This window comes from Malaclemys terrapin, chromosome 4 (assembly GCF_027887155.1).
Source record: "Malaclemys terrapin pileata isolate rMalTer1 chromosome 4, rMalTer1.hap1, whole genome shotgun sequence".
Taxonomy (NCBI): domain Eukaryota; kingdom Metazoa; phylum Chordata; order Testudines; family Emydidae; genus Malaclemys; species Malaclemys terrapin.
Window position 1 is genome coordinate 7120936 of NC_071508.1, and position 26656 is coordinate 7147591.

Below are 26656 nucleotides of genomic sequence, written 5' to 3' on the forward strand. Positions count from 1 at the left end.
CATGGAAAGGCAGGACGTGCCCATCCCCATCTATCAAATGGGAACCTGACAGGGATTAAAGCCAGAATTCTAAGATCAGTTCCTAGAAAAGTAGCCAGATTGTCCGGAGTTCTCAGCACCCAACAGTATCTATTGAAAACAAGAACCTTCCCAGCCACACTGAGAATGGGAGCTGCTGGCTTCCAAGTTACTGGCCCCACATGACTTGCCGAAGGTCACACAAGGAGAGCTGGGAACTGAACCCAGATGTCCAGAGTCCCAGGCCAGCGCCTTAGCCACAGGATGGCCTTCCTCTTCAGGATTTTATATAAACACAGCTAGGATTTTGGCCCAGCATGAGGCAGCAGGGCTACTGGGGGCACCAGGAGGGCAGGGCCAGCTTGTGTCCAGAAGGCTGGCCACTGCTCATCAGCAACAGGGAAGGAGTCTAAACATGAAGCATTATTAGAAACATGCTAAAAGGTCCAGTGGAGTTCCAAATACGAACCTTGTCTCTCCCCACCCTCTGAAAGCCAATGACCCCTCACCAACAATCTCCCAGTCACCTCAGGTACCTGGAAGTCAGATTTCTTCCATCCTTCCTTCTCCAGTGGCTTCCGCAGTTCCTTATACCCCCAAATTGTCTGCAAGACAAGGGCAGCAGCTCGGACTTCCCTCTCTGATCTGTTCCTGGAAAGAGCAAGACAAGAATGTGAAGATGCAGTACGGGATAATATCCAGTCCCCTCTGAGTCATGCATGAAAAGGCAGACTGTGGGGAGAAAGGGGGCAGGAAGTCTCAGACAAAATTCCAGCATATCCTTCCCCTGGGACACACCTACCCAGATTTGTTGATCAGCACCAGCTTCTCAATGCCTTGAGTCTCACGCAGTTTTTTGGCGGCCTCCAGATTGTCCACAATGACCTCATTGATGGTGTTCAGGATTGACACCACCGTGTCCTCAGACAGGTTCTTGGCTGGGGTCTGCTGCCCGCCTGGCAGGTTCTTCACTAGGTTGGGGATGGCATGTTTACCTGGAGTGGGGGCAGGTGGGAGAATCAGGTCAGTCACAACTGGATCAGAAGGCATGAGGAACACTAAGCAGCCAGATGAATTGGGAGAGCCACGCAGGACGGAAGATGAGTCAAGAGGATCATCAGGGATGGACAGAAGTGTTTGGTCATTCTTGGTTCTGATGCCTTTCCCCCTCCCTCCACAAAGCCTACTAGAGGCATTCTGGAAGATAGCACAGCACCCCCTGCCTCATGTTAGACGCGATTGGGGTCAGAGGAATGGAACAGAAGTCTGCAGTTTCCAGAGGAACAAGGGGCATCACAGTACCCTTGAGGTGGCAAGAGCAACAAGCAAGAACCATGATAACTCCTGGCTGATGCAGAGACAAGACATGCCCTCTGAGTGGAGTGCAGTGGGGGGTGGGGCAGGGGAGCAGCTACAGAGCAGACATTGCCTCCACAGCTCTTACCTATCAGTTCTTTGTTGCGGGAATCCACTGCCAGGTTACGCAAGGCGCCGGATGCTGCTTTCACCACCCGCTCACTGTCGTGGGTCAGGAGGTCAGCGACAGCAGAGAGCCCCTTTTCCTGGCGCAGCGCCGAACGGATGTACCGGCCATACTGCGGGGGGGACGAGAGTAGGGTGCCACAGGGTTACAAGAGAAGGCAGATGACCAGTTCCCCACTGACAGCATTATGCCTTCCCACCCTTCCATCTCTAGGGCTGGCACCCAGCCCCATACATGCTTCCACTGAGTCACTCCCTCCCTCCCCAGGAGGCCTACAGGAATCATCCCACCCAAGCAGTCTGGTATTGAACAGCCAACACTAGATGCTACCAAGGTGGGTAATGCGCCCCAAAAGCCTAATCAATGCAATACTACAACCGAACAGAAGTGTCCATTATGGCGCTTCTCACACCTTCATCTGACCCAGCTAGTCTGACCACATCAGAGACAGGATACACTGCTGGAGAGACCATTGCCTGACATTTGTATTACAGGGAGCATGGCAGAGGGCTCAACCAACTCAGGAGTCCACTGTGCTAGACATGTGGCAAGGGACAGTTCCCGTCCCAGAGAGAGTTTGAGCCAAGAATACAATCCACTATGCAGTTATGGGCAACTCAACCGTGGACTAGAGAAAGTTGCATTTAATGCTGGGTCAACAGTGTGAAAAAGGAAAGCAGAGGCTCCCCAAGAAGCTAGGCCCCATAATAATAAGCTATGTTATTCAGACAGCTTGCACAGCACATGCAAGACGCTGCTTCAAAGGCGCAGATAACTAGCTTAGCTGGCCTTCGGCATCTGACTCTCAGCTGTGGGACTCAAGATTAAAGACACTACACACCCCTTTGTGGGACACACAAGTAGTTGTGGATGCTCCACGGGTTGGTGCATCCCTGCGCCGCAGATCGGAGATTTTAGGTAGCAGTGCTTGGTTGGGGCACGCGCATGCAGCAGCTGTCTCGTGGTGTCATTGGTGCCTCTTGTAGCGCGCACACAACCCGACCCCCCTCCATTCCTTCACCACCGAAGAGTCAGATACCAAAATCCCCGAAGCAGAGGGGAGGAGGGTGGGCAGTGGAGTATCCACAAGGGGACGCATCTTGAAGAACAACAGTTATTGCACAAGGTGAGTAACTACTTCTTCGAATAGTAGCCCTGTGGGTGCTCCACAGTTCCCCCCGTGTGGATGGTAGGGGCTTCGGAGTTACCATGCTCTCAACCGCTACACATGTAAGGCCAACTATGGTGTCTGACATAGCACCATGGGTGCTGGCATAGTGTTTAGCAAAGGTGTGCTCTGATGCCCAGGTGGCAGCTCTATATATCTATTAAGGGGACATTGTTTAGGAAGGCTACTGATGTAGCCATAGCAAGTGTAGAATGAGATCTGATGCCTGAGGGATGCTCTTTATTGTGTAGTTGGTAGCAGATTCAGATACAGGTGGAGATCCATTTAGCTAGTCTCTGGGTCGATATTGCACAACCCTTTGATTGTTCTGTTGTGGAGATAAAGAGTCTAGGTGACTTCCAGAAAGGTTTGGTTCTGTCTAAATAGAATGCTATGGCTCACCTGACATCCAGTGCGTGGAGGGCAGCCTCCTGAGAATCCCTGTGTGGTTTAGGGTAGAATGAGGGTAAGTATCATTTGCTTTATGTGGAAGGATGTAGCTACTTTCGGCAATAATTTCAGGTGAGGTCGTAGCATGATTTTGTCTTTGGTGACTACAGCGTAGGGAGGTTCAGCCATCAGTGCCCCTATTTTGCTGACTTTTCTGGTTGATGTGATAGCCACCAGAAACACGACCTTCACTGACATATGTAGGAGAGAGCAGGTTGCTAGTGGCTCAAAGGGTGGTCTGGTGAGACATTTGAGTACATGATTCAGGTCCCATGGTGGTGTAGGTTGTCGGTCTTCTGGATACATGTTCTGTATACCCACTAGGAAGCATCTCGTAATTGGATGAGCGAAGGCCGACGTCCCCTCTGTCTTATTGTGAAAGGCAGTAACAGCTGCTAGATGTAATTTAATTGAGCTTATGGTCAAGACAGATTCTTTGAATTCTAATATAGTAGATAGAGGCGCCCTGACCAAATCGGTTTGTTTTTGTTGGCACCACATCAAGAATCTCTTCCACTTCTGGAGGCAAGTATTTCTAGTGGTAGATAGAGTGAAACAGAGATTACTAAACAGCAGACTTTCTGAACAGTCTAGTTCTCCATTTTGAAACCACGTAGGAGCAATGCTTGAGCTGGAACGTCTCTGGATTGGTATGGAGTGTTTGGCCTTTTTCTGTGACAGAAGATCCCCCATAAGGCAAGTGTGTGTGGGGCACACACTGCCAGGCGCAGCAGGTAGGGGAAATCAAGTCTGAGCCAGGTGGGGACAATCTGGATGTGTGCTCTGTTAGTCCGTATCTTGTCAATCAGTCGCGAGATTAAAGGTATCGGCAGGAATGCATACAGGAGTGATGTGTTCCACAATATGAGGAAGGCATCCCCTAATGATTTGGGTGTTAGACCTGCTCTGAAGCAGAAGAGAGGGCACTATTGGTTAGCCCCATTTCTGGAATATCATTGAGGACATTCATGTATTTCCCATTTGTGTTCCTCTGAGAAGTATCTGCTTAGAGTATTTGCTGTTGTGTTCCAGCACCCCGGTTGGTAAGATTGCCGTGATGTTTATGTTGTTGCGGATACACCAATTCCATAAGTTCAGGGCTTCTGTGCCTAGAGAGTGGGAGCAAGCTCCTCCTTGTCAATTGATATAGAGCATGCATGTGATGTTGTCAGTTAGTATGTGAATTGATTTGTTCTGTAGGATTGGCAGGAAGTCACAGCATGCGTTGTGTACTGCTCTGAGCTCTAGGAGGTTGACGTGAGGTTCAGTTTCCATCACCGACCATAGAATATCAGTGTTGGAAGGGACCTCAGGAGGTCATCTAGTCCAACCCCCTGCTCAAAGCAGGGCCAATCCCCAGACAGATTTTTACCCCAGTTCCCTAAATGGCTCCCTCAAGGACTGAACTCACAACCCTGGGTTTAGCAGGCCAATGCTCAAACCACTGAGCAATCCCTCCCCCCCACTTGCCCTATACGATGTGGTGGTCCAAATGAGCGCCCCAGCCTATCGGGGATGCATCTATCGTGATAGTGAGTGATGGAAGGTCCTATTGAAAGGGGATGCCCATACAAACATTTTCTGGTTTCATCCACCAGTGTAAAGATGTGAGGACCTTTGGAGGCAATGTGACTCTTTTGCTTAGGTTGTGTTTGCTGGGCATATACACAGTGCTCAGCCAGCCCTAAAGACAGCGCGTGCCTTACGACAAAAGTCGTGCCCCCCATACGTCCCAGGAGCTGAAGGCAAGTCCTCACAGATGTTTGTGGACTCTGTGATCGTGGAAATGAGTGTTCATTGTCATGAACCTGTGGTTTGGTAGTATTGCCTTGGTTTGTACGGAGTCGAGGTAGGTGCCTATGAACTCCAGGTGTTGTGTGGGGTTAGAGTAGATTTCTTTGAATTTATCTGCAACCCAGCTTGTGGAACAGCTCTATGGGTATTTGTACCATGTGTGTCTCCTCCCAGGTCATACCTTTCAATAGGCAGTCATCCAAGTACGGGAAGATCAGCACCCCTCTATGTTGTAAGTGTGCAGCTACGACCATGAGTGTTTTTGAAAAAAAACTCGAGGGGCAGCGGAGAGGCCGAAGGGTAGGACTCTGTATTGGTAGTGGTTGGATACTCCTGTGAACCTCAAGAATCGTCTGTGGGCCAGACGTATGGTGATATGAAAATATGCATCTTGAAGGTCAAGGGCTGAAAACCAGTCCCCCTGTCTAGTGCTGGTATGATTGTGGCTAATGTGACCATTTTGAACTGCGGTTGTGGACACATTTGTTTACCTTCCGGAGATCTAAGATGGGTTTCCATCCACTGCTTTTCTTTTTGGTGAGGAAATAGTTTGTGTAGTAACCCTTCCCTTCGTATTGATGTGGAACTTGTTCCACAGCACCCAGATACAGGAGATAGTCCACTTCCTGTTGTAGGAGGTGCTCGTGAGAGGGGTCTCTGAAGAGGTACAGGGAAAGGGGGAGAGTGGGTGGTATGGAAAGGAACGGGAGAGCATAACCAGATCTTATGATCCCCAGTACCCATTGGTCCATTGTTATAGCTGTCAAAGTGTGGTAAAACGGGTGTAAGCAATGGCAAAAGTGTCCGATAGCGCTTAGTCTGGAGAAGGTCATTCAGACTCTCGACCAAGACTTCAAAATTGAGGTTTGGTAATGGAGGATTGAGAAGACGGGGCCTGATGTTGCGGGGCTCTGTCTGAGGACGTTGTTTATTCTGATTATGGTCAAAATGCCACTGTTGTTGGGGGTGAAAAGATGCGTCTTTCTTTGATATGGTGTGTATCGGCATCATTTGTTAGGTAGGGTGTATAGGCCTAAGGTACGTAATGTGGCCTGAGAGTCCTTTATTGTATGTAAACCTCATCTGTTTTTAGAGTAGAAGAGCTTTTCGCTGTCAAAAGGAAGGTCTTCACCTTCAGCTGTAGTTCTTTCAGGATTCCCGATGCCTGCAACAAGGATCACTACTGCTGTGGCAGTTATTTGTGCGGCTGTGTCTGCCACATCCATTGGGGCCTGTAGAGCCACGTGAGCTGTTATCTGTCCCTTGGTCATGATGGCCTTGAGCGGGGGACGTTTGTCTTCAGGTAGATCCTCCAAGAATTCCTGCAGTTCGCCATAATTAGAGAAGTCATAATTTGCCAAGAGGGCAGAATAGTTCACCACCCTGAATTGGAGTGGGGCTGAGGAGTATATTTTACGACCAAAGAGGTCTAATCTTTTATGTTCCTTGTCCTGTGTGGAACAGAACTGGGGTTGCTTGCTGCGGTGATTGACAGCTTCCACCGCTAGGGAGTTGAGCTGTGGGTAGGTGGAAGAGAAAGTCCATGCCTTTAGCTAGGACGAGTACTTTTTTCAGCCTTTTTACTGGTAGGTGGTGCTGATGCAGGTGCCTGCCATATGGCCTCCGCAGGCTCCATTATGGCTTCGTTAATTGGGAGAGCAATCTTGGCTGCAAATCCTCCAACCATCCGCCTCAGCCATTTGTGCAGCTTCTCTTGTACCTCCTCTAGTGTGATCTCCTGGCTGACTGCCACCCTGTTTCGGGAGGTCGAAGCTCCCGAAGGTTTTGGCAGGCTGAGGATTGCCTTTGTCAGAAGTTTTGCTGGTCTGTGACGGAGTTGTTGGTGTCTCCTGAGACGGCTGCAGGGACTTTTCCATCATAATCATTTTAATGTGGAGATCTGCCTCGCCATGCCCTCACTTTTAGATTTGTACAGTGATTTGTACAGGGATAGGAGTTTCCACCAGGCAGCGGACACAAGATGCATGGCCATCAGAGACGGGCATTGCTTTGTGGTAGGAGTCGCATCTCTGAAAACCAGGTGAGCCAGGCATATTGTGTCCGATGATTTTTCCCGCAACTGGGATGTGAAATGTGAAGAAAAATGTAGAAATTGGTTAAAATGAAAACTATTTCTACTGCTAATCTAAGAAACTAAATCTGAAGGGAATGAAAAAGAAAAACCTCTCCCCCCCACCCCCTGCCACCCAAATAACTGGCTAACTAAATTCTAAACTATCAAAGCTAAAACTACCATGTAAGCTATTTTCTTTTCTAAAGATTTTCAAAGCTACAGCACTGCCACTGAGGACTGCAGAGAAGGAACTGAGGGGGTCGGGTTGTGCGCACGCTACAAGGATGCGCCAACACCACAGACAGCTGCTGTGCGCGCACACCCTAACCGAGCACTGCTACCTAAAATCTCCAATTTCCAGCACAGGGACGCACCAACACCTAAAGCAGGGCACCCGCAGGGACACTACTAGAAGAAATAAGAGCTCCTGATTAGTCTTCCCTGCAACATCACCCTCGGTCACATCTGTCTCTCACCTCCTACAGCAGGAACTGCTTAGCATTCCTGCATGAGGCTTAACCTCAGAGAGCCCACCACCAGCTTGTGCAACCAGTTATAGTGCACACTAATACAGAGTTGATACCAAGAACACAGATGGCTGAAGGCACTGGGCAGAAGGGGAGACGTTGGTATTTATGTTGAAGGAGTGCCCAGGCATGGCTCCGGAGGGAGGGGTATGTGCTAGAATTAGCATTAGTCTCTCTCCATGACATTACTAGTGTCTTTGATGCCAGGTTGGTCCCAGTAACGAGTCTGGGAGTGGGACATGGCTCCTACAGCAGCTTTGATGCCATGGTAATGCTGGAAATCATCAGTTACACCAATGCCCAGGGGCCCCAAAAAACCACCCCACCCCCCACCCCGTGCAGCAGAAATCTGCTGCGGAAGGGGAAGACCCAGCAGCAGTGCCCACCCCGTCCCCAGAAGTGTCGGGCAGCCCCCAGCACCCCCACACACACACACACGCCCCCGCACCCCCCGCCCATGCCTCATCGTGGGCAGAAGCCTTGGGGTGGCAGGGGAAGCCCCTGCTTCTCCCCACTCTCCCCCCCCCCCCCCCCCACGCCTGGTCTCCGGCAGAAGCCCCTGCACTCCCCACCCCTCCTATCCTGGCAGAAGCCCCTGCACCCGCATCCATACCCTGTCCTAGGCAGAAACATTGAGCGTGCCAGGGGAAGCCTGATTGCCCCCCCCACACACACACACCCCACACCATCCCCGCAAAAGCACAGGGGTGACAGGGAAAGCCCCAGCACCTGGACACCCCCCACAGCAGCCCTGGAGGAGCTCTCTCACCGCTGCAGCCCTAGGGCCAATGCACAAGGATAGAGCTTCTTGGGGCTGCAGTGGGGCGGTGGACCCTGGGTGGAACAGGGGTTGGCCCCGGGAAGGGGCAGAAGGCCCCCTCCCCCCACTTGCTCTGGCCCAGGACCCCAGGAAACCTTAATCTGCCTCTGGGTGCCTGGCCCCCCTATGCCAGTACTGGATGGATGATCCCTCCTTTCTGATGTGCCCTAGCCCCACCCAGCTCCAAGGCTTCATTCTCTCCTCATTTTTAAGATCAAGTTCCCAGTCTGTCTCTCCTTGGAAGTGACTCACCGTCCAGCGACCAGCACACAGGTTCTGGATGGCTCCTGCTGAGGCCTCTAGGATGGCAGGAGTCTTGCTCTCCTTCAGCAGCGAGATATATATCCGGACTACTTCTGGTTGGAAGAGGAGCTCATACCCTAGAAAGTGATACGGAGTAACAGGTAAGGCTTATCCGAGAGGTTCATTAAGTAACCGAGTAAGCAATGGCCTATCCAGTAGGTTAGACAATTACACAAGGTGTAGGTTTTGCCTCTCCCCTTCCCAAGTGACTAGAAGTATAAGAACTGGATCAAACCAGTTTAGTTTTTAAACCATTGCCCCACAACACTGGAAACTCAGACAGCACAGCACTGTGGGTGCCACTCCTGCACTAGCCCAGACAGTTACTTCCGTCAATGAAGTGGTGTTCTGCACTTCAAGCAGCAGAGCACTCAGATAGGTGCTAGAATAATTTTTAAATCCTAAGGGGTTACTAATAAAGGGTCAGGTTTAGCTGTTTGATGCGGAGTGCCCCTTTAAGCCAGTGCTCTTACACCAGGCCAGATTTAGGTGAGGTACTGCTCACAGCAGCCAGCCACAGCAGTGTCTGAAAGCTTGGTACAGGGAAGAGAGGGAGGACTCAAGCCTCATCACCAGTAGATACTCTTGGTGCCTACAGAGCTAGTTCAAGCAACTGTAATGTTTACAAAAGCCTTTCCTGCCTACACATGAGCACGGCAGGGACACTTCAACAGTGTTCACAGCCACAACTGTACAGAACAGGTCGTCAAGCCAGATCAGCTGGAAGTGCTGGTGTTGCAGTGACATCCAGGTGACATTAAGCAGAGGGGTTTGGTCTCCGGTCCTGCGAAGTGCTTTACTGAAAGACTCTGCACCCTTATCAGTGGGTATACAAGTCTCATGAGAATCTGTTCCTTTGTTTGGAGTAGGGCTAGTGAAGTTTAATTTGAAATTTTCTTTTTTTAAAATGGCCTTTTTGAAAGCCAAAGTTTCTGCAAAAAAGTTGTCTGAATTTTTTCATTTTGTCAAAAATGGAGTTTAAGTTTATTTCTTCTCCACACCTCATTTTCCAGTGGGGAACAGAGAGAGAAAGCCAAAAGTTCACAGATGTTTGAAGAGAGCTTTGAATTTTTCAAAGTTTTCATTCCATGGGTTTCAAACCCTCCACCTTTCCCAACCAGTTCTAGTTCTGAATGCCTGCAGCTCCTGGAGTTTAACACTCACTATTTGTTTTACCAAAAGGTGTAATGTGCACACAGAGTCTTCCTGGTTTCAAAAGAATCTGGGACATTTGCCAATACCACTGCTGTACTTGTTTTGCACAGCAGGGAAGTTAAAGTTAACAGTAGCTACTGGACACTTGCTATGACAAAGGTATACCTGTTATCGCCCTTACCTTACCTAAGTCATGTGTAGCTCCAGTCACCCTTGGTGCTTTTCTGCTTCCCCCACACACCCCAAATCACCACAGTATCTGAGCACCTCATACTCTTTAATGTATTTATGCCCAACACCCCTGGGGAGGCAGGGTAGTGTTGTTATCCCTGTACAGATTGGGAACTGAGGCCAAGTTACTTTCTCAAGGTCACAGTATGGCATGGCAAAAAATTGACCCCAAGTCCTAGGCTAGTGCCCTGACCACTGCACCATCCTCCCTCTTATAAGGGAAGTAGGAGAGGCTCTTCCCAGAACTCATGTGTGTCATGGCTTTATTATGCTAGGCAGCATTTATATTCATGTCATTAGTTGTCTGTATCTCCACCCCTCGTAAAACTGGTCTTCATTTAACTGGCTTCTATTTAATGGAGTTTGAGATAAGATCAGGAGGAGCTGGGGGAGGAGAGACGGGTAGAGCAAATGCACCAGAGAGTATACCTTTTGCAGGGCTTGTTCTTTTGGGAAAGTCCACTGTATCGGCACCAGGCTCTTCTAGAGGTTTTTTGCCTTCATATGGAATGAGAGTAGTGAATACAAGGTATTAGCATAGCTTATTCCACCACCTCCCAGCCAGATTACTCATTACACTTGCTCCAATTAGTGAGAGAATCAGAATAACTCTAGAGGTGCTCTTGGGATAGAGTGGGCATCTCCTACAGAGATCATTCCTTAGCCAGAGTTGTGAACATCCACCCCACATGCACCCACTGGGAAGTGGGCAGAGGAGAACACCCAAACTAACATGTAAGAGGGAAAAAGACAAGAGTGTACTCACCTCTGGAGAACCACTCATCTATCAGTGAAGCGGAGAGAAGGACAGGAGAGAGAGGAAGCAGGAGAGGAGAGATACCAACAGGATCACAGGGTGGTTTGGCAGGAAAGCAAAGGGGGAGGGGGGAGGAAGAGAAGAGAGGAGATGGGAAAGGCTTGAAGTTAGTGGCGATCCTTCTGACATTTTCCTGACAACACAGCATATCAACCCACCACAGGGCCCTGAACACCAAGGGCTAGAGATACAGGCAGGGCAGTCTCACTGCTGTCACAAGAGATCTTGAGGAAAGCAGTGATTTAGCCTTCTTGCCAAAGATTGTTAGTGCATGATAAGAAGCCTCATTTTCCTCCTCACTAAGACAGGCTTTACCTTTGCCTTTCTTGGCACCAAAGCAGCTGGCAGCGTGGGGCCCAGCGTTGTTGGCGGGGTTAAGAGGCATTTCCTGGTAGCGCTCAGCGTGCGGGATCTCACGGTGGACTTGATACGATAGGTTCCGCAGCAGGCAGACACAATTCTCGACCAGCTGAAGGGGGGAGAGAGTGTCATTTACAGTGAGACACAGCTGGCTTACTGGTCACCTGATACTTCAGAGCCATAAAGGATGGTGTGGAGATTCAGATGTCACAAGGAGGAAGGGGCAACTGTTACTTGGCTTAGGGCAGTAGCTCTCCAGCACTTCCATGCTTCAGGCTACTGCTTAAGATGATAATTCCATCACCACCTCCCCTGCCTCAGATCCCCCACCCCACTGCTTGATCCTCACATTGTGCTTTGCTCTGTGGGCACCAAGGGCTCCGTCACCTGCTGGTGATCAACCCATGGACCAGTGTTTGGATACTATTAATTCAGAGCAGCCTCTACATCCAAGCACAGAAAGATCAGTCCAGGCTTCAAACCATTCTGAAACTCAGTCCCCACCCCCACCTTCAGATCAGGTGGCTCCAGAATCTCTCCTCCCCTCCCGGCCCTAGAAGGAAGCTGATGCTGAAAAGGAGGAAGGAGAGTCACAGGAAGGAAAGGCAGTGACTGAAGACAGGTCAGTAGAACATCTCTTCCTAAAGGCACTGTCAGAAACAAAAACAGAGCCAGATGCCAGCACAGGCACTGCTTTGGCCCTTGCAGCATGCTCCCATCTACTGGGGATGGGACCGTGTTGCTCCATTACCTTACTGTTGCAGTCTTTCTGGCCAATCTCTGACTGGACAATGTATATCAAGGCATCCACCAACCCGTCGCACTCACGCAGTTTCCGACGAGCCTCGCTCCGCTCAGAGCTCACGTTTCTAGAGGGGAAGAGAGCACTGGAGGGTGAGACGGCCACAGTGGCAGCACCTCAGAAGGACTAGATTGCTCTCACGTTCCTGCTCCCCACCAAGCTGAACCACCCAAGTCTCTCCCTGTCCTAGAGAAGAACTGAGCTAGACAAGTAATAAGAGGCACATCAGGGACTGATCATGCATCGGAGAGGCGATTAATACCTTCTCATCACCAGCACTACCACTGCCATGCAATTCTGCCTTTAGTCATCCAGACACCAAGTCTAGTCATCGCCCCTTCCCCAAAGAGCTATGGTGAAGAAGAAGCCACCAGCCTCCCGAAGGTGGGAGTGAAATTCCAGTTACAGCACAAGCTTAGCCTGAAGTGCCACAGGCTCAGCTGCCCCCTTCCCGTCGCCGCTCCCGCAAATACCTAAGGCAGCCAGCGGTGTTGGTGAGCACCGACCCCCACTCTATGTGGCGTGGCTTGGAGTCCTCGTTGGGCTCTTTCTCCCAACCGGAGCGTGGGATGATGACCTCGTCAGTGAGGGCATGCAGCGCGTGGTCCACAATGGCCATCTTTATAGAGTCATGAGAAGAGAGATTCCACAACGTCCCTGAGATGGAGCACATGCAGCCAGTGAGACCAAGGCACTACACAGGTCCCCTTCCCCAGCAACCACTCCCAGACCACCCATTACCTGTGATGACCTCAGTGAGGTCCATGTCACGGGCCTTGCGCAGCAGCCGCACCAGGGCAGGGACACCATCGCAGTTCTTGATGGCAATCTTGTTGTCCTGGTCTCGGCCAAAGGAGATGTTCTTGAGGGCCCCACAGGCCCCATAGTGTACCTCCTTCTTGGGGTGGTCCAGCAGCCCTACCAGCACCGGAATGCCCTTCAGCTTTCGCACCTCCGTCTTCACCTTGTCATTGCGGTAGCACAGGTGCTGCAGGTAAGCCGCCGCGTTGGATTTGACCGCGTCCAGACGGAAATTCAGCATGGCAATCACCTCAGGCAGCTCTGGCTGGCGCCAGTTGGCTGGCAGGGGCCCTCCCTTCCGCAGGCTGTCCAGGCTCGCCAGGCTGCCACGCTCATGCTGGGCCAGGGGGGCCCAGTAGTACTGATCAGGGGCCACCTCATCCACCAGCATATCCTCATAACTCCTGCAGAGAAGAGAGGAATGGAGTTAGAAAGGGGAACAGGGAATAAGCTCCATGAAGGGGAGCGGACCTCAGTCTCCAGCCCCTAGCGCTGGGAAACAGCAGAACCAGAGAGAGGTTAACAACAGAAATTCCATTGAGACACTGGGACTCTGAGAATGCTAGAAACCATATGCCTCTGCACAGTAGTATCAGCATCCCCTCATACAGGCCCCCAGGACCAGAGAGCTCTTTCCCTCGGTCTTCATGGTTCTTAGCTTCTACAATGAACCATTTCCACTGACCCGTAGGGTGAAGGAGGCCAAATGTGGGTTTTTGTCTGCTAGGAGCTGGACTGTGGCCAGCCAGGTCCACACCCTCTTCTCTTCAGCCCTTCAACCTAAGCCATGTGATGGGAGCAGCTCCCTTGGCCTGGACAGATAAGGGTGCAATAGCATGACATTGCCCAGGGCAACTGCAGCTACTCTTTCCCCTCTACCCTTTGGGGCAGCATCTTACTAGGCTTATGGTGCCTGACTCAGAGCCCTAATCTCAGTCAGGGCACCTGAGTGTTACATCAGTACGTCATGATTATCCTCAGAGACCCTAAAAACACACAGAAGCAGCAGCTCTACTTCCTTAAGACAGGGAAAGGTCTGCTGAACAGTTCCATCCTCTGGCCACTAGAGGGCAATGTAAATCCAGATAAGTCAGAGACAGAAGCCACCTATTAGGTCATTAAGCCTGCTCTCCCCATGCTAGTGAAGGATCGCTCCTATTTAGCATTCTCCAGAGCCTTGGCCAGGCTAGTTCTAAATGTTTAATGCAAAGAGGACTACAGAATTACAGAGTCATTAAGGGGTACAGACTCCTGTTAGTAGCTGGGTCAGATTTCAAGGGTACCCAATTCCTATGGGACACAATAAATAGTAATAGTGATGCATCAAGACAGTCAATTCCTCCTTTTCCCAGGAGTCATTGTGTAATGACTTTGAAGCTACCAACGCGCACCGCTTAATCGCAAAATTGCTTTTGACAAAATACTTTGAGAAGCCAAATGTGGACAGAGATGTTTCCACATAACTAATGTTGAAGTGATCACCCCATCAACTGGTGTGTGTGTGTGTGGGTGTGTGGGTGTGGGGGGGGGGGGGGGGGGGGGGGAAGAGAGAAAGAAAAAAGGAGAACTTAAAAAGCAAAACAAAAATATTCTCCCTGAACAGAATGTGGCTCTGATCCTGGCCTAGGTGCTAATGCAATACAGACAAAATTACAGCGTTCCTACATGGGGACCAGCAAGGGAAAAGCCTATACCAGGGGTAGGCAACCTATGGCACGTGTGCCGAAGGTGGCACGTGAGCTGATTTTCAGTGGCACTCACCTGGCCACCGGTCTGGGGGTGCTCTGCATTTTAATTTAATTTTAAATGAAGCTTCTTAAACATTTTAAAAAACTTTACTTTACATACAATAGTTTAGTTAGATATTATAGACTTATAGAAAGACCTTCTAAAAACGTTAAAATGTATGACTGGCACGCGAAACCTTAAATTAGAGTGAATAAATGAAAGACTTGGCACACCACTTCTGAAAGGTTGCCGATCCCTGGCCTATACGCATGTTAGCACTGGAGTGGGACTCTGGAGGAGATGTCACATCAGTTCCCAGTCCTGACACAGACACGGTCACCCTGACCAAGTCTCTGCACATCTGGGCTACCCCTCTTCTGCAGAGTGGAGAAAACACTTTTCTCCCATACTTTGATTTGGTCTGTTTAATCACACGACAGCCCTACTTTGTTTTAATCCCTACAACGTTGAAATTAAATTGATCATCCCAGGCACAAAAATATACTCCTACTTGCCTGTCCTTTTATTATGGAAACAGAAAAGGTATTGGTCAAGGAACACACATGGACAAAAATGGATTTGCCCATTTACTTGGATTGCAGATCCAAGAAGCCCAGTTTAAAAGTAAAGCCAGTCTTAAGAAAGAGGCGCTGCAGTAAGAGGCTGCTTAAAATGCCTTGCACGTGCAGTACCCATACAATGCAGTGTTCACACAAGTGTCAACCAGGCCTGAAACATACCAGGACAGTTATGTCAGTATAAGCACTAGTATAGACACACCTATACTGACAAGAACTGTTATACCAGTATCGTTTGTCAGGGAACTAGCGTACGCTATGCCTGTAGAAACCACTTTCTGTCATGCTGTACAAGCTGCACCTACACTAGGAGGGCTTGCCTGCAAAACTGTTCTAGTCTAGACAAGACCCCAGCTAGGTCCTGTACCTTGAATCAGCTTTGCCTAGAGGAGTATTTGACTGATCGTGCACTTGTCTCTTTGCATCTGATCACGCCTAGGACATGCCCACTCTTACAACACAACCATGGATTATCTGAAGGGTTTCTGATTCCACTCACTGGTGAGCATGCTAGATATGTATTAGCCAGAAGGAGTAATGGTCTGATCAGTGGTACAGCTTCAGGTCAGACCAGTTACTCCTGTGGCAATTCTGTGAGAGTCACCCTCGGAAGCCATTTTGATTGGCAAGTTCTGGTCAATGGAGATTTTGCTGCTTCGCCACCATCAGTGGTTACCCTGCAATCCTGTGCCCCACAGCCACGTGCCATGGTGACAGGGCGGACAGATTGCGTGCCACGTCATCCTCTGCAGTCTGTGACAAAAGGCTGAAGCTCTAGCGACAACACCTGATCTCAGTGACAAGCCACACTGTAGACTGTTTGTTCCTATGCCATGGCTGTGGTCAGGACGGAGTACTCCTTAACGGTTACATCTGCTAACCCCAGTTCAGCTAAGTATTAAGCAGCCACCCTTAGTTGGGCTGCATCAGGACACTGGCAGTTCTGAATGCCTCTTGCTACTGTGAAAGGTCAACTTGTTTCTATTGACTCAGGACAGTCCAAGTGTTTCCATGGGAAAGCGAAGGAGGAAAGAATTCATCATCTACCGCGCTTTGATCTCATTCAGTTTCGCATGCTGAGGATTTGTGTGCCCTTAACAAGTTGCAACTAGACATGCAAGATGGACCCATGTCCGTCATGGCTGATTATAACCAGTAGAGACACTTGGGGGTGGGGGGGGGGAGGAGGAGAGAAGGGAAGAGAAGAGAAGGGATTGTTAATGGACTTCCTTCAGGAGGGCAATTCGCCAAGCACACTTCAAAGTAAGTAATGTTTAGGACCTTGCTCAAAACAAACATCTTGGGGCTGTTAATCTTGCCAGGTACCATCCCCAAAAGTGGGAGATTTGAGACAAAAAGGTAATTGAGATAGTGGTGATGAGCCAACGCCAACAATGCTTGGATTCCATGGATTTCTGTGATTTTTATCAGCCAGTCTGTGGATAAAACAGAGCCTGTTCCACAGCTGGGGAGCTGGAGGACAAGGGCATGGCAGCCATACAGCTTCTGACACCAGTGATGACAGAGTACTGCTAGCTGCCAGGTGCAAGGATGCTGACATGAAGCGACCTTTCAGTGAGTTCAGTCCTTCCCAGATGAGAGCCCATGGGGCTGTGCTAGGAGATTGGGGCATGCTCTGGGGAGAAGAAGCAGAGTTCATCTAGTGCCCCTTCCTGTTTGGTGTCTGCATGAAGCCAACAGGGAGCTTGAGAGCCCGTTGCAGGTGCTGCAGCAACCCCAGGACACTTGTCTATATCATTTCTTTCACTGAGTATGGATCTTACAGCCTCCCACTCCTTCCAGACAGAGAGTGGGGGACCTGGATGGAAGAGAGGCTGCTGCTCAACCTAGATAAGGCATCAAGATGCCAGAGGCCAGAATGGCTGCAGACCAGGCTGCTCAGAAGAGGTTTCTCATTCCCAGTCCAGGCTCAGGACTAGCAAGTTTGATCCCTCTACGCCAGTGGTTCCCAAACTGGGGTTCGTGAACCCCTGGGGGTTCACGAAATGTTACAGGGGGTTCTTGGGAAAAAATTCCCTAATGGCGGACAGAGCTGTCCTTAGGGACCCCAGGCAGCACGGGACCGGCAGCCCGGAGCCCCTGGACTTCCAAGAGCTAAGCAGATCAAAGCAAGCATTGCTATCACACTGAGGAGATTTAAACTTCAAGACTCCTTATAAGAAATGGAAAGGGAGATGGATACTTTTTGCTGTTTTTAAAATTAAATAGGCAGCTAATCTTGTTTTTAAAATTATGAAGAGCAAGTTTAAGCTTTGTTGTAACGTGTGTTGTTTGCCTGGACTGCTCAAGACCTGAATGCTTGTGTAGGAAGAACTCTGAGTTGGCTTCTTAAATACCTTCTTGCTGTTTCATATCTGATACTCCTTGATGAAACATAGGAGCCTTGTCTTATAACAGGCTTATTCAAAGTGATAAGCTAAGTGAGATCTTGGAAGAATGTTGCCCTTTTCATAATGTAATAAAAATACTGTAATGATAAATAGTAATTTAGAATAAAGTGTGTAATAAGCATGTCATAAAAAGAAATTTTATATTTCCAAGATCACTGCTTTTATAGTTTATAAACAGGTAACAAAAAAAAAAAAAAAAAAAAAGAGAAAATCCCTGGAAATATTCATTTTTAAGAGGGGGTTTGCGAGACTTGACATTTTAGTGAAAGGGGTTTACAGGTTGTTAAAGTTTGGGAACCACTGCTCTACGCTGAGTGGCAGGGCTTCTAGCCTTTGGAATTCGTTCCCCTTGGCAGCCCAGAGCCAGAGTTAAGTGACCTTCAGGGCTCAGAGAGAGGCGAGTGGGGTTAACGGGATGCTGAACCAGGCCTTTATAGTTTCATTCTCTGCAATCAGAGACCAGCTATACAGCATCATGCATGCTAGGAATTTTACTGAGCATTCAGCTTTGGGGCTCAGATCCCCTCAGACACAGCAGCCCCAAGGCAGTGAGTAAACCTAGAGAGTCTCAGCTAAAAGGAGCCAAGACACTTGCACAAAGCCAAAGCCTTTCCACAGGTTTTTTTTTTAATATTATATATAAAAACACACACACACACGAGCAGGTTGGAGCATCAAATACTTAGATAATATTTAAGTGCAGGCAACAACTTCCTGTGGGGCTGTTCCTGTCTGGTTCCCTTCCTCACATTGGCTCCTCAGTTTATTCTGTGTAATAGTACATTAGCAGCCCTCCTAGGACAATACAGTATCACAGAAGCAGCAATGCCTAACTTTTATAGGACCCCAGAGTGCAGTCATCCAGTCAAAGCAACACTTGGCTAATCAGCAAGGGAAGTGACTGATCTGCACAGGGCACAGGGGAACCAACTGCTATTGTCAGATTTGACTGCTTCTCCCCCACAGGGTGTTCCTTCAAGGGGCTGTGCAACCCAAGTCAGCCACCAGCCCAAGAATCAATCCTCCTCCAGCCTGAAACCTCACATCCTAGGATCCCAGCTCAGTGGTAGCTGCAAGTTTAAGCCTACACTGCGCTGAGAAGTTCGCATCTACATTGATGCACAGCAACAATGGATTGGTGCTGTTGTGCAGTGGCATGAACCAAAATGCAGCCTTTGCTATCAAACTATTATTTTGTTCAACCCAAGCAGACTCAGGCTTGAGGGCCAGGCTCAGAAGAACAGAAACCCCTGCCAAACTGGCAGGGCGCATCTTGACAAAATGCAAAGGGGGTGGGGGGGTGGGGGGGGTGGGGGGGGGGGAGAGGAAACCAAGGAGTTGCAGGACTCAGAATCAGTCCCTGTCTCGCTCATTAAACTTTGCCCACCAACATCAAAACCATGGGGCATGCTATCAAGAGACAGTATATCCAGAACAAAACCCTCTGGACAGTGCACAATAGCTCTGTAGAACTCCTTGCTGCAGGAGGTTAAATGCTACAACTGCGTAATTTTAGAGTCAGCTAGATGCCAATTGGGCAATCTATGACAATTAGGCTCTGACACAGGAATAATAACCACAGCCCCAATACACACACAAGCTATTAGTAGTTGCCTCATGGAGGTACACACCTTTGTTGGAATCACCCACTGCTGGGCACTAACGGAGGGAAGGGAAGGGGCGCATAATACTCGAGGACAAGTGGTCTGCGACAGTGCGTAAAGCCTGCTGTTCCTACCTGAGTCGCCGCCTGGGGTCTGAGGGAGTCCCCGCCCGCCTGGCAGTGCCATAGTCCGGCATCATCCCATAGTCCATGTCTTCGTAGCCAATGCTGCGCTGGTCGTCTTCCAGACCATATGGCTCTGGGTGAAAGCGGTTCAGGTCCACGTTGCTCCCCCCTACCCGCACCTGTGGCTGGGGACCGTAGATATCCTGACGGCTCGGGGCCCGGTAGCCATCCATGGCGGGACGGTAACGTTCATCGATACGGGTCACACGGGACAGGCTGCCATAGCTGTGGTCGCTGCCAGGGTAGCCGTCCTCATAGGGGCGACCGTAGCCATCTGGGTAGTGGTAGTTACGGGGGAGTGTGGCGGTGCCAGGCTGGCCCAGGTAGCTGCCAGGCCCCCCGTTGCCATTTTTACGGAAGTTCCTGTCCACTGTCTGGATGTAGTTATTGGAGACAGGAGAACCCTCCACAGGCAACCCATCCGGCCCAACGGGGACCTGCTGTACTGTCCGCGTGGTCACAGTCTTCACCACCTTCTTCACCTGAACAGATGGGGAAAAGGAGATGCTCTCAGATCACAAATGCAAGGGCTGCTGATGTCCCCTAATCATCCCAACTCCCCTGCTATCTCAGGCCTGGACTCCCTGAGCTCTGCTTGTGCCCCTCCATCTTGACCAGTAGCCCTCATCCCCAGCCTTAGTTAACAGTGCTACAAAAACATGCAGGATAGAAAGTTTAGTGCATATGCCGTCTCACCAACCCCAGGGGAGGGGGGGCCAGATCAACACTACTGAAGACAAGACAGTCCCCTTTCTTTTACTGTCCCTCACCGTGGTCTCTGTGCGCCGGGTGGTCCCATCATCAGATGTCTCCACTGAGACAACAGACATGGCGCCCTCTGGGTCCTCCTCCATGGTATACGTCTCCTCCACAATCTGGCCTGGGTCCTGCATCCTGGGGATCGTGCTGTAGAGGAGGTGGCTGCGGTCCTGGGATGAGAGAAGAGCACACCAAGTCAGCCCAGATTGTGACCAGTGCCAGCTCCCACCCACAGGAAACAACATTTGTGACCTTAGCTCTACCTGTACTGTCTAGGCAAGGATGCCCTGAGCCATCTCCTGGCTAGAGCAGCATTTCCAAAACAGTGGGTCCCAACCCATCAGTGGGTTGTGGGAAGAATCTAGGTGGGTCACCTGTCATTGCCCCCCATCCTCACAGGCCCCAGAAGCTCCCTCAACCCCATTCTAACTGTTGCTAGGCTGGCACAGTAGGCAGAAGCAATGGTGGCCAGACCGGGGGTAGGGGGGAAGCCAAGCAGGGTGCTCTCCTCAGCTTGATGCAGGGGGAAGATGGATTGCATGGTCCCCTTGTTGGGAGGGAGATGTGTCAGTTGGGAGGTGGTGCATAAAGGAAATAAGAGGATCTCCGAGCCTGGAGGGCTGTTCTGTGTTTCCTGTTGGATCTGGTCTGCCATTCTCATTTAAAGGAGTGATGACTGAACTACATGGCTGTAGCAGGAGCCCTTAGAGTTCTCGATCCACAACACGGTCAGGGCAGGGAGGGGGTCCCCCCCCTTTAAATGGAAACAACTGGCTACAAGGAGACTGGTCCTGTGCTGCTGCTGCCCCCCACCCCCATGTACGTGATTGACTGGAGAGCCCAGCTCTCCAGCACACAGGCCAAGCCCCATCCCTCCAGCTGCCACTACATGGCACATGCCCTAGAAGTGAAATGGGAGGAGTGCCCAGGATGAAGAGATTTCTGGTAGGGTTTTCTGCCAAAAGTCAGAAAGCATCTAGCCAGAGAAGTGAGGCTTCCCTGGCATCATTCTTGCTTGCGGGTGGCTGCAGAGAAAGTACCACGGCACAGAGAGGGGTGGGGAAGCCTTGCCAGCAACACCTAGAAAGATGGGTCCCTTCCACAAAGAGGAAAGACCAGCCACTGAACCCCTGAACTCAGGCCTTGCCCCTTCACCCCCAACAAGAGATCCCAGCTCTTCCCAGAAGTCCTTTACCGGTGGTCCGTTGAGTTTCAGATCTGGAAATTTCTGCCTCTCCGGGTCAGCATCGCCCAGGAAACGGCCGTTCTGAAACAAGCCACATCAGCTCATTATAATGCTTCCTTATCCATTGCCTCAGATGCATCATCCTGTTGCCTCAAAGCAAGAAAGGCCAGGCCCCATGCCCTTGGGGTTAGTGCCCCACTCCACCTTGTGAAGACTGTACTGACTGCCTCACACCCTAGTCTCAGCTCCAGACTCAGCAGCGGCCAATTCCAGTGCCCCAGAGGTTAGCAGCAGGTAGAGGTGGTAAGAGCAGCCAGGACGATTCCATGCCCTGAGATCTCAATGCCCTTGGTGAAGTGACAAGATCTGGGCATGGTGCTGCAAAGGTTGGTGCTACACACCCAAGCAGGAGACTAATGCTGTTCCCCAGTGCAGTCTGGGGAGCCCCCAGGAGGAGTTAATAAGCAGCCATCTCTAGTGCTCCACCCTCCAGACATCCCAGTGCTCCACATGGCTGCCAGACTATTCAGAACTCTATGTACCTCCTACCAGAAGGGCTAACGCTCCCTTCTGAGCACGCACACCCCAACTCCACCAGGGAGAGAAGAGACAAGACATTTCACATCTTCTTTTGATGTGGAGCCACAGGCCACCAGATGACACATCCCAGGATCTCAGGGAGATTAGAGGGAACAGCGTGGGGAGTCAAAAGCAGACCACAGAGCAGAATGGCTTTTCACTGCCTATGATCTTCACACACACTCACTTCTCCTCCCACTTACGGCCCAGGGAACTGTTCCCCCTGCCTTTGAAGAATATAAATCCCAGCTACGTTGGAGTTAGACAAGTGGAAGTTTCTCTCAGTAGCACCAGTATCCTCAGCCAGACAACCAAACCCTCTATGCCCAACATTGCCAGTGCAGCTGTCCTCTGGCCCTTTAAAACAGGGCACAGAGGGTCTCCACTTCTACCCCTTAACAAAACCCAACAGACGATAACCACAAGAGCAGAAAGGAGATCAAGCCAGACCCACCGCAGCGGGGAGTACAAGTTAAGAGCCCTGGTGACTCAGGCAGACTCTTCCCTCATCCCCTCCTGGCACTTGCCCTGTCCCATTTGACTACTCAGTGTTTAAAGGTGGAGCCTGGGACTTCACAGTAGGGTACTGAACCCCCCGGTCTCTCCCAGGATCATGCAGGTGTGTGTGGCAAAGTCATTTGATCTCTTGGTCTCAGTCCCCCATCTGGAGCTCTGCCTGCCACACAAGGCTAGGGGGTGGATAAATACATTGAAGATTATGAGGTACCCAGATACTTAGACAGTGGGGGGCCACATAATCACAACATAGCCTCTAAGATTGGTGCAGTAGCAGATTCTGGGGGGGCGGGGAGGGGGGAGGAGGCGCACGCACACTTAGCTAGAGCCCAGACTGCCACTCAAAGCCCCCTGTGAGAGTTCTTGGACTCTGCCAGCCACATCCCCAGGGTGGGCACTTTGCAAAACAGGCGTCACATCACCAGGTTAGAGAGGATACCAGGCAAGCACCCCAGGAGAGCAGAGATGCCAATACCTCCTGCCTCACAACTAGTTACAGGGCTTTTGGGGCAAGGGAGCCAGAGGCCCCTGGTTTTCTGGGCAGGGCTGCACCGGTCATGGAGTCCCAATCCATGAGTCTACAGCACTATGGAGATTGGCTCATGTACCTGTTCCCCAGCACACTAATCTTACACTCAGATGTATGGGGAGCCCTCCATGAATCAGTGAGGAGGTCAAGCAATGCCACCTCACACCCCCAGACCTGCAGTTCATCTGGTAAATTCTTACAGCAGTTACTCAAATCCATTAGGTGTGGAGACAGCTCCTCTGGGAGGGGGCAGGGCAACTCTGATAGGAGCCAGACTGCCAGATACTCCTCCCGTGTCCACCATAGTTCATGCAGGAGCAGCCATAAGGGCTCTGCCGAGCCCCACGTGCCCACCTTTCCCCAAGGGGGCGGTTTACCTGATGCCGGCGGGTGAGGGTGCCGTTGGCCATCGTCTGGCTGGCGTCCTGTGGGGAGACCCGGACGCGCTCCAGCTGCGCCGAGACGTGGCGCCGCTCCTCCTCCAGCGCCCGGGTCAGCTTCTCAAACTGCGCCTCCTGCTCCTTGACGGAGGCCAGGATGCTGGCAGTTGACTCCACTTCCGAGTCGTCCATGGTGATGAGGGCCCCACACGGGGGGAGGGGGAGGGAGGGTGTAGGGCACGGGGCGTGTGAGAACACCAGGGTCAGACGGGTGAGGGGGGAGAAAGAGGGGAAGGAGCCCCTCACTTCATGACACAGTTGAGGGAAGGAAGGAGAGAAGAGATCAAAGGAGACAGATGAAATATCAATCCTAAGGCCAGGTTCTCTCAGCACTCAAAGAAAGAGCAAATGTCAATTCTGCCACCCTCCCCAGTGGACAATAGCGGCTGGCCAGCCCAGGGCAACCGTCCTGCCATACATGGAAGAGTGTCACCTCTACTTCAGAGTGGTAGCCATGTTAATCTGTATCAGCAAAAACAACAAGGAATCTTTGTGGCCCCTTAGAGGCTAAGATTTATTTGGGCATAAGCTTTCGTGGGCTAAAACCCACTTCATCAGATGCATGGAGTGGAAAATGCAGTAGGCAGGTATAAATACACCGCACATAAAAAGATGGGAGTTGCCTTACCAAGTGTGTGTGTGGGGGGAGGGGGAAGTCAATGCTAACAAGCTAATTCAATTAAGGTGGAAGTGGACTATTCACCCCTTCTTGTCAACTGTTGAGAATACCAAGGAAGGGGAAATCACGTTTGTAGTGCTAGTGAGGCCAATCCAATCAAGGTGGCCCATTTCAAACAGTTGACAAGAAGGTGAGCAACAGCAGAGGGAAATTAGTTTTTATAGTGACCCATCCACTCCCAGTCTTTATTCAGGCCTAATTTGATGGTGTCCAGTTTGCAAATTAATTCCAGTTCTGCAGTTTCTCGTTGGAGTCTGTTTTTGAAGTTTTTTTTTGTTGAAGAATTGCTATTTTTAAGTCTGTTATTGAGTGTCCAGGGAGATTGAAGTGCTCTCCTACTGGTTTTTGAAGTTTATAATTCTTGATGTCTGATCTGTGTCCATTTATTCTTTTGCATAGAGACTGTCCAGTTTGGCTCGTTAGCACTGACCCTCCCTGCCCCCACACACACACTTGGTAAGGCATCTCCCATCTTTTCATGTGCTGTGTATTTATACCTGCTTACTGTATTTTCCCCACTCCATGCATGATGATAAGTTTTAGCCCATGAAAGCTTATGCCCAAATAAATTTGTTAAGCCTCTAAAGTGCCACAAGGACTCCTCGTTGTTTTTACCTCTACTACAGGAAACCCTGATCTGTGCTCTCCGCTGCTCCTGCCCTCAAGTCTAGGAATGAGACTTTTCAGTCTTCCTTCTTAGACGAAGGCCTCACCAGGATAGGATCTGTACGTGCAAGGCAGTTCTCTACGCCCCGCCCCAGTCCTGCCAGATACAGTCTTCTCTCCGAAGAGATCCCCTGGTGGATAGGAAGGGAGCCAACCCTGACCAGGAGAGAAGCCTGTGTAAGTAGCCTAGAGGGAAGTCTCCAAAGCCAGTAGTGCTTAAAACACTCCCATTTTATTTGAGGGGCATCTAACACTCCCCTCTTACGAACTGGGGGAAGGAAGGGTGAGTGACACAGTCATAAGACAGGTGGTGATAAGTCCGCTGGAAGGGAGAGAGGAATCATAGGCCCCTCCACCAGCTTCAAGTGAGAAGAGGCCCTCTAGGGAGGTGTTTTGACTAGAGTTTTGGTGGATATCTGCTCTGGTAAGGGGAGAGGCTTCTTGCCACCCCATTCATTGATGGAGGCAGAGTGCTGCAGTTTAGAGGATTACCCACTTGCCAGTCCATGCTAATTCAGGCCAGAGTTTCACAAACCCAGTTAGACACTGTTCCCCTAATGCCCCATGAGGAACATTCAGCTTCCACATTAACTTTAGACAATATGAATCTCAACCCAGTGAGACCAATGACACTAGGACAACCTGCGAGGAAGGTCTGTGACCCTAAATCCTAAAAAGGCAGGTGTCACCCTGCCCTCTGACACACCTTCTGTATTTGAGAATTACATAGTGAAAAACGAAGAAATCAAAGATTTTAATTAAATATTAAAATAAACAGTTTTCCATACACACCTGTAAGGAAGGAAGGTCGGGTTTGATTGGCTAAGGCACAGCACAGCCAGGTCTAGATGTAAAAAATCATGGGAGAAGCAGCCCAGCCACCACCAGTGAGGAAGCAGGAGGGAAGAGAGCTGTAGACAGAGTTGGGGAAAACCAGAGTGAATATAACAAAGGGAAGGAGGGAGGCAGGCAACAGAGGGCAGGCTGGAACTGAACAGGAGTGAAGGGGATTTTGGGAGGGGACATGGAATTGCTCAATGTGATCTTCAAGTACCATTTCCACCCCCTTCTGCAAGGGATTGGGATGGTCATGGGAAAAGAGCATGCCTCATTAGTGGGGGCTCCTCTGGGTCAGCTCGACACACCTTGTGCAGCATCCAACACAGCAGATCTTTACTTCCTGCTGCAAACTGGCTGTGACCAGACCTGCCCCAGTGCTGCCTACCCAATTCCAAAGGTCGCCCGGTCCCCACTACCTCATACCATCGTCCACATGTACTGCCACTAGCTCACCAGGGGAAGGTAGCCCTTCACTGGCACCCTCAGCACCCACTCTCCTGAGGAAACCTACATTAGAGTCAAGGGGTGTGTCCAGGGCCAGCTCTGGCTTTTTTGCCACCCTAGGCAAAAAAACCACCCGCCGCCCCCCGCCCCAGCGCGGCAGGGGAGGGTGGCAAGGGAGCCGGCCGGGGCTCTCCGCTCTCCCCGGTGGCCAGAGCACCGGGAGCAGGGCGGAGAGCCCCCGGTGGCCAGAGCGCTGGGGGGGAGGATGGCGAGCCCGCCGCGGCTCTCTGCTCTCCCCGACCGGCCGGAGGGCCGGGGGGAGAGGGCAGCGAGCCCACTGCGGCTCCGCTCTCCCCGGTGGCCAGAGCGCCGCGGGGAAGGCAGCGAGCCTAGTCGCAGCCCCGCTCTCGGGCCGGAGCGCCCCGCCGCGCCGCCCCCCTCCAGGCGCCGCCCCAAGCACATGCTTGGTGGGCTGGTACCTAGAGCCGGCCCTGGGTGGGTCCCCCTCCTTCACCCATCTCAGAGCCACCACATCCCAGCATATCTATTAAGATATTTTAGCAACAGATACAGCCATGGCAGGGAGGGCGGGCACGCGGGGACTAGTCTGGCCTCTGCACCAGCTGCCTGGCTTGCTTTCCCATGCTCCCCAGCAAGAAACCAGTTTGTGGAGAGTGGGCCGCATATAGGCTGTGCACCCAATGTTACA

General features: G+C 50.9%; 1 protein-coding gene across 6 annotated transcripts in view; it reads right to left on the reverse strand.

Annotated features, from left to right (window-relative positions):
• CTNND1 (catenin delta 1) overlaps positions 1-26656 on the reverse strand; it is a 62209-nt gene that overhangs the window by 4004 nt on the left and 31549 nt on the right. For 4 of the 6 annotated variants that reach the window (XM_054024869.1, XM_054024871.1, XM_054024873.1 and 1 more), the window contains 14 exons: positions 25456-25574; positions 23256-23563; positions 21264-21335; positions 20080-20238; positions 19259-19791; positions 12744-13207; positions 12476-12659; positions 11952-12069; positions 11156-11309; positions 10453-10521; positions 8587-8714; positions 1463-1613; positions 821-1013; positions 555-669 (listed from right to left, as the gene is read on the reverse strand). In XM_054024869.1, the coding sequence (XP_053880844.1) occupies positions 555-669; positions 821-1013; positions 1463-1613; positions 8587-8714; positions 10453-10521; positions 11156-11309; positions 11952-12069; positions 12476-12659; positions 12744-13207; positions 19259-19791; positions 20080-20238; positions 21264-21335; positions 23256-23450 (2535 nt within the window). In that variant the 5' untranslated portion in view covers positions 23451-23563; positions 25456-25574. The remainder of the gene's footprint in view (positions 1-554; positions 670-820; positions 1014-1462; positions 1614-8586; positions 8715-10452; positions 10522-11155; positions 11310-11951; positions 12070-12475; positions 12660-12743; positions 13208-19258; positions 19792-20079; positions 20239-21263; positions 21336-23255; positions 23564-25455; positions 25575-26656) is intronic. The other 2 variants (XM_054024870.1, XM_054024874.1) reach the window with 2 other exon arrangements.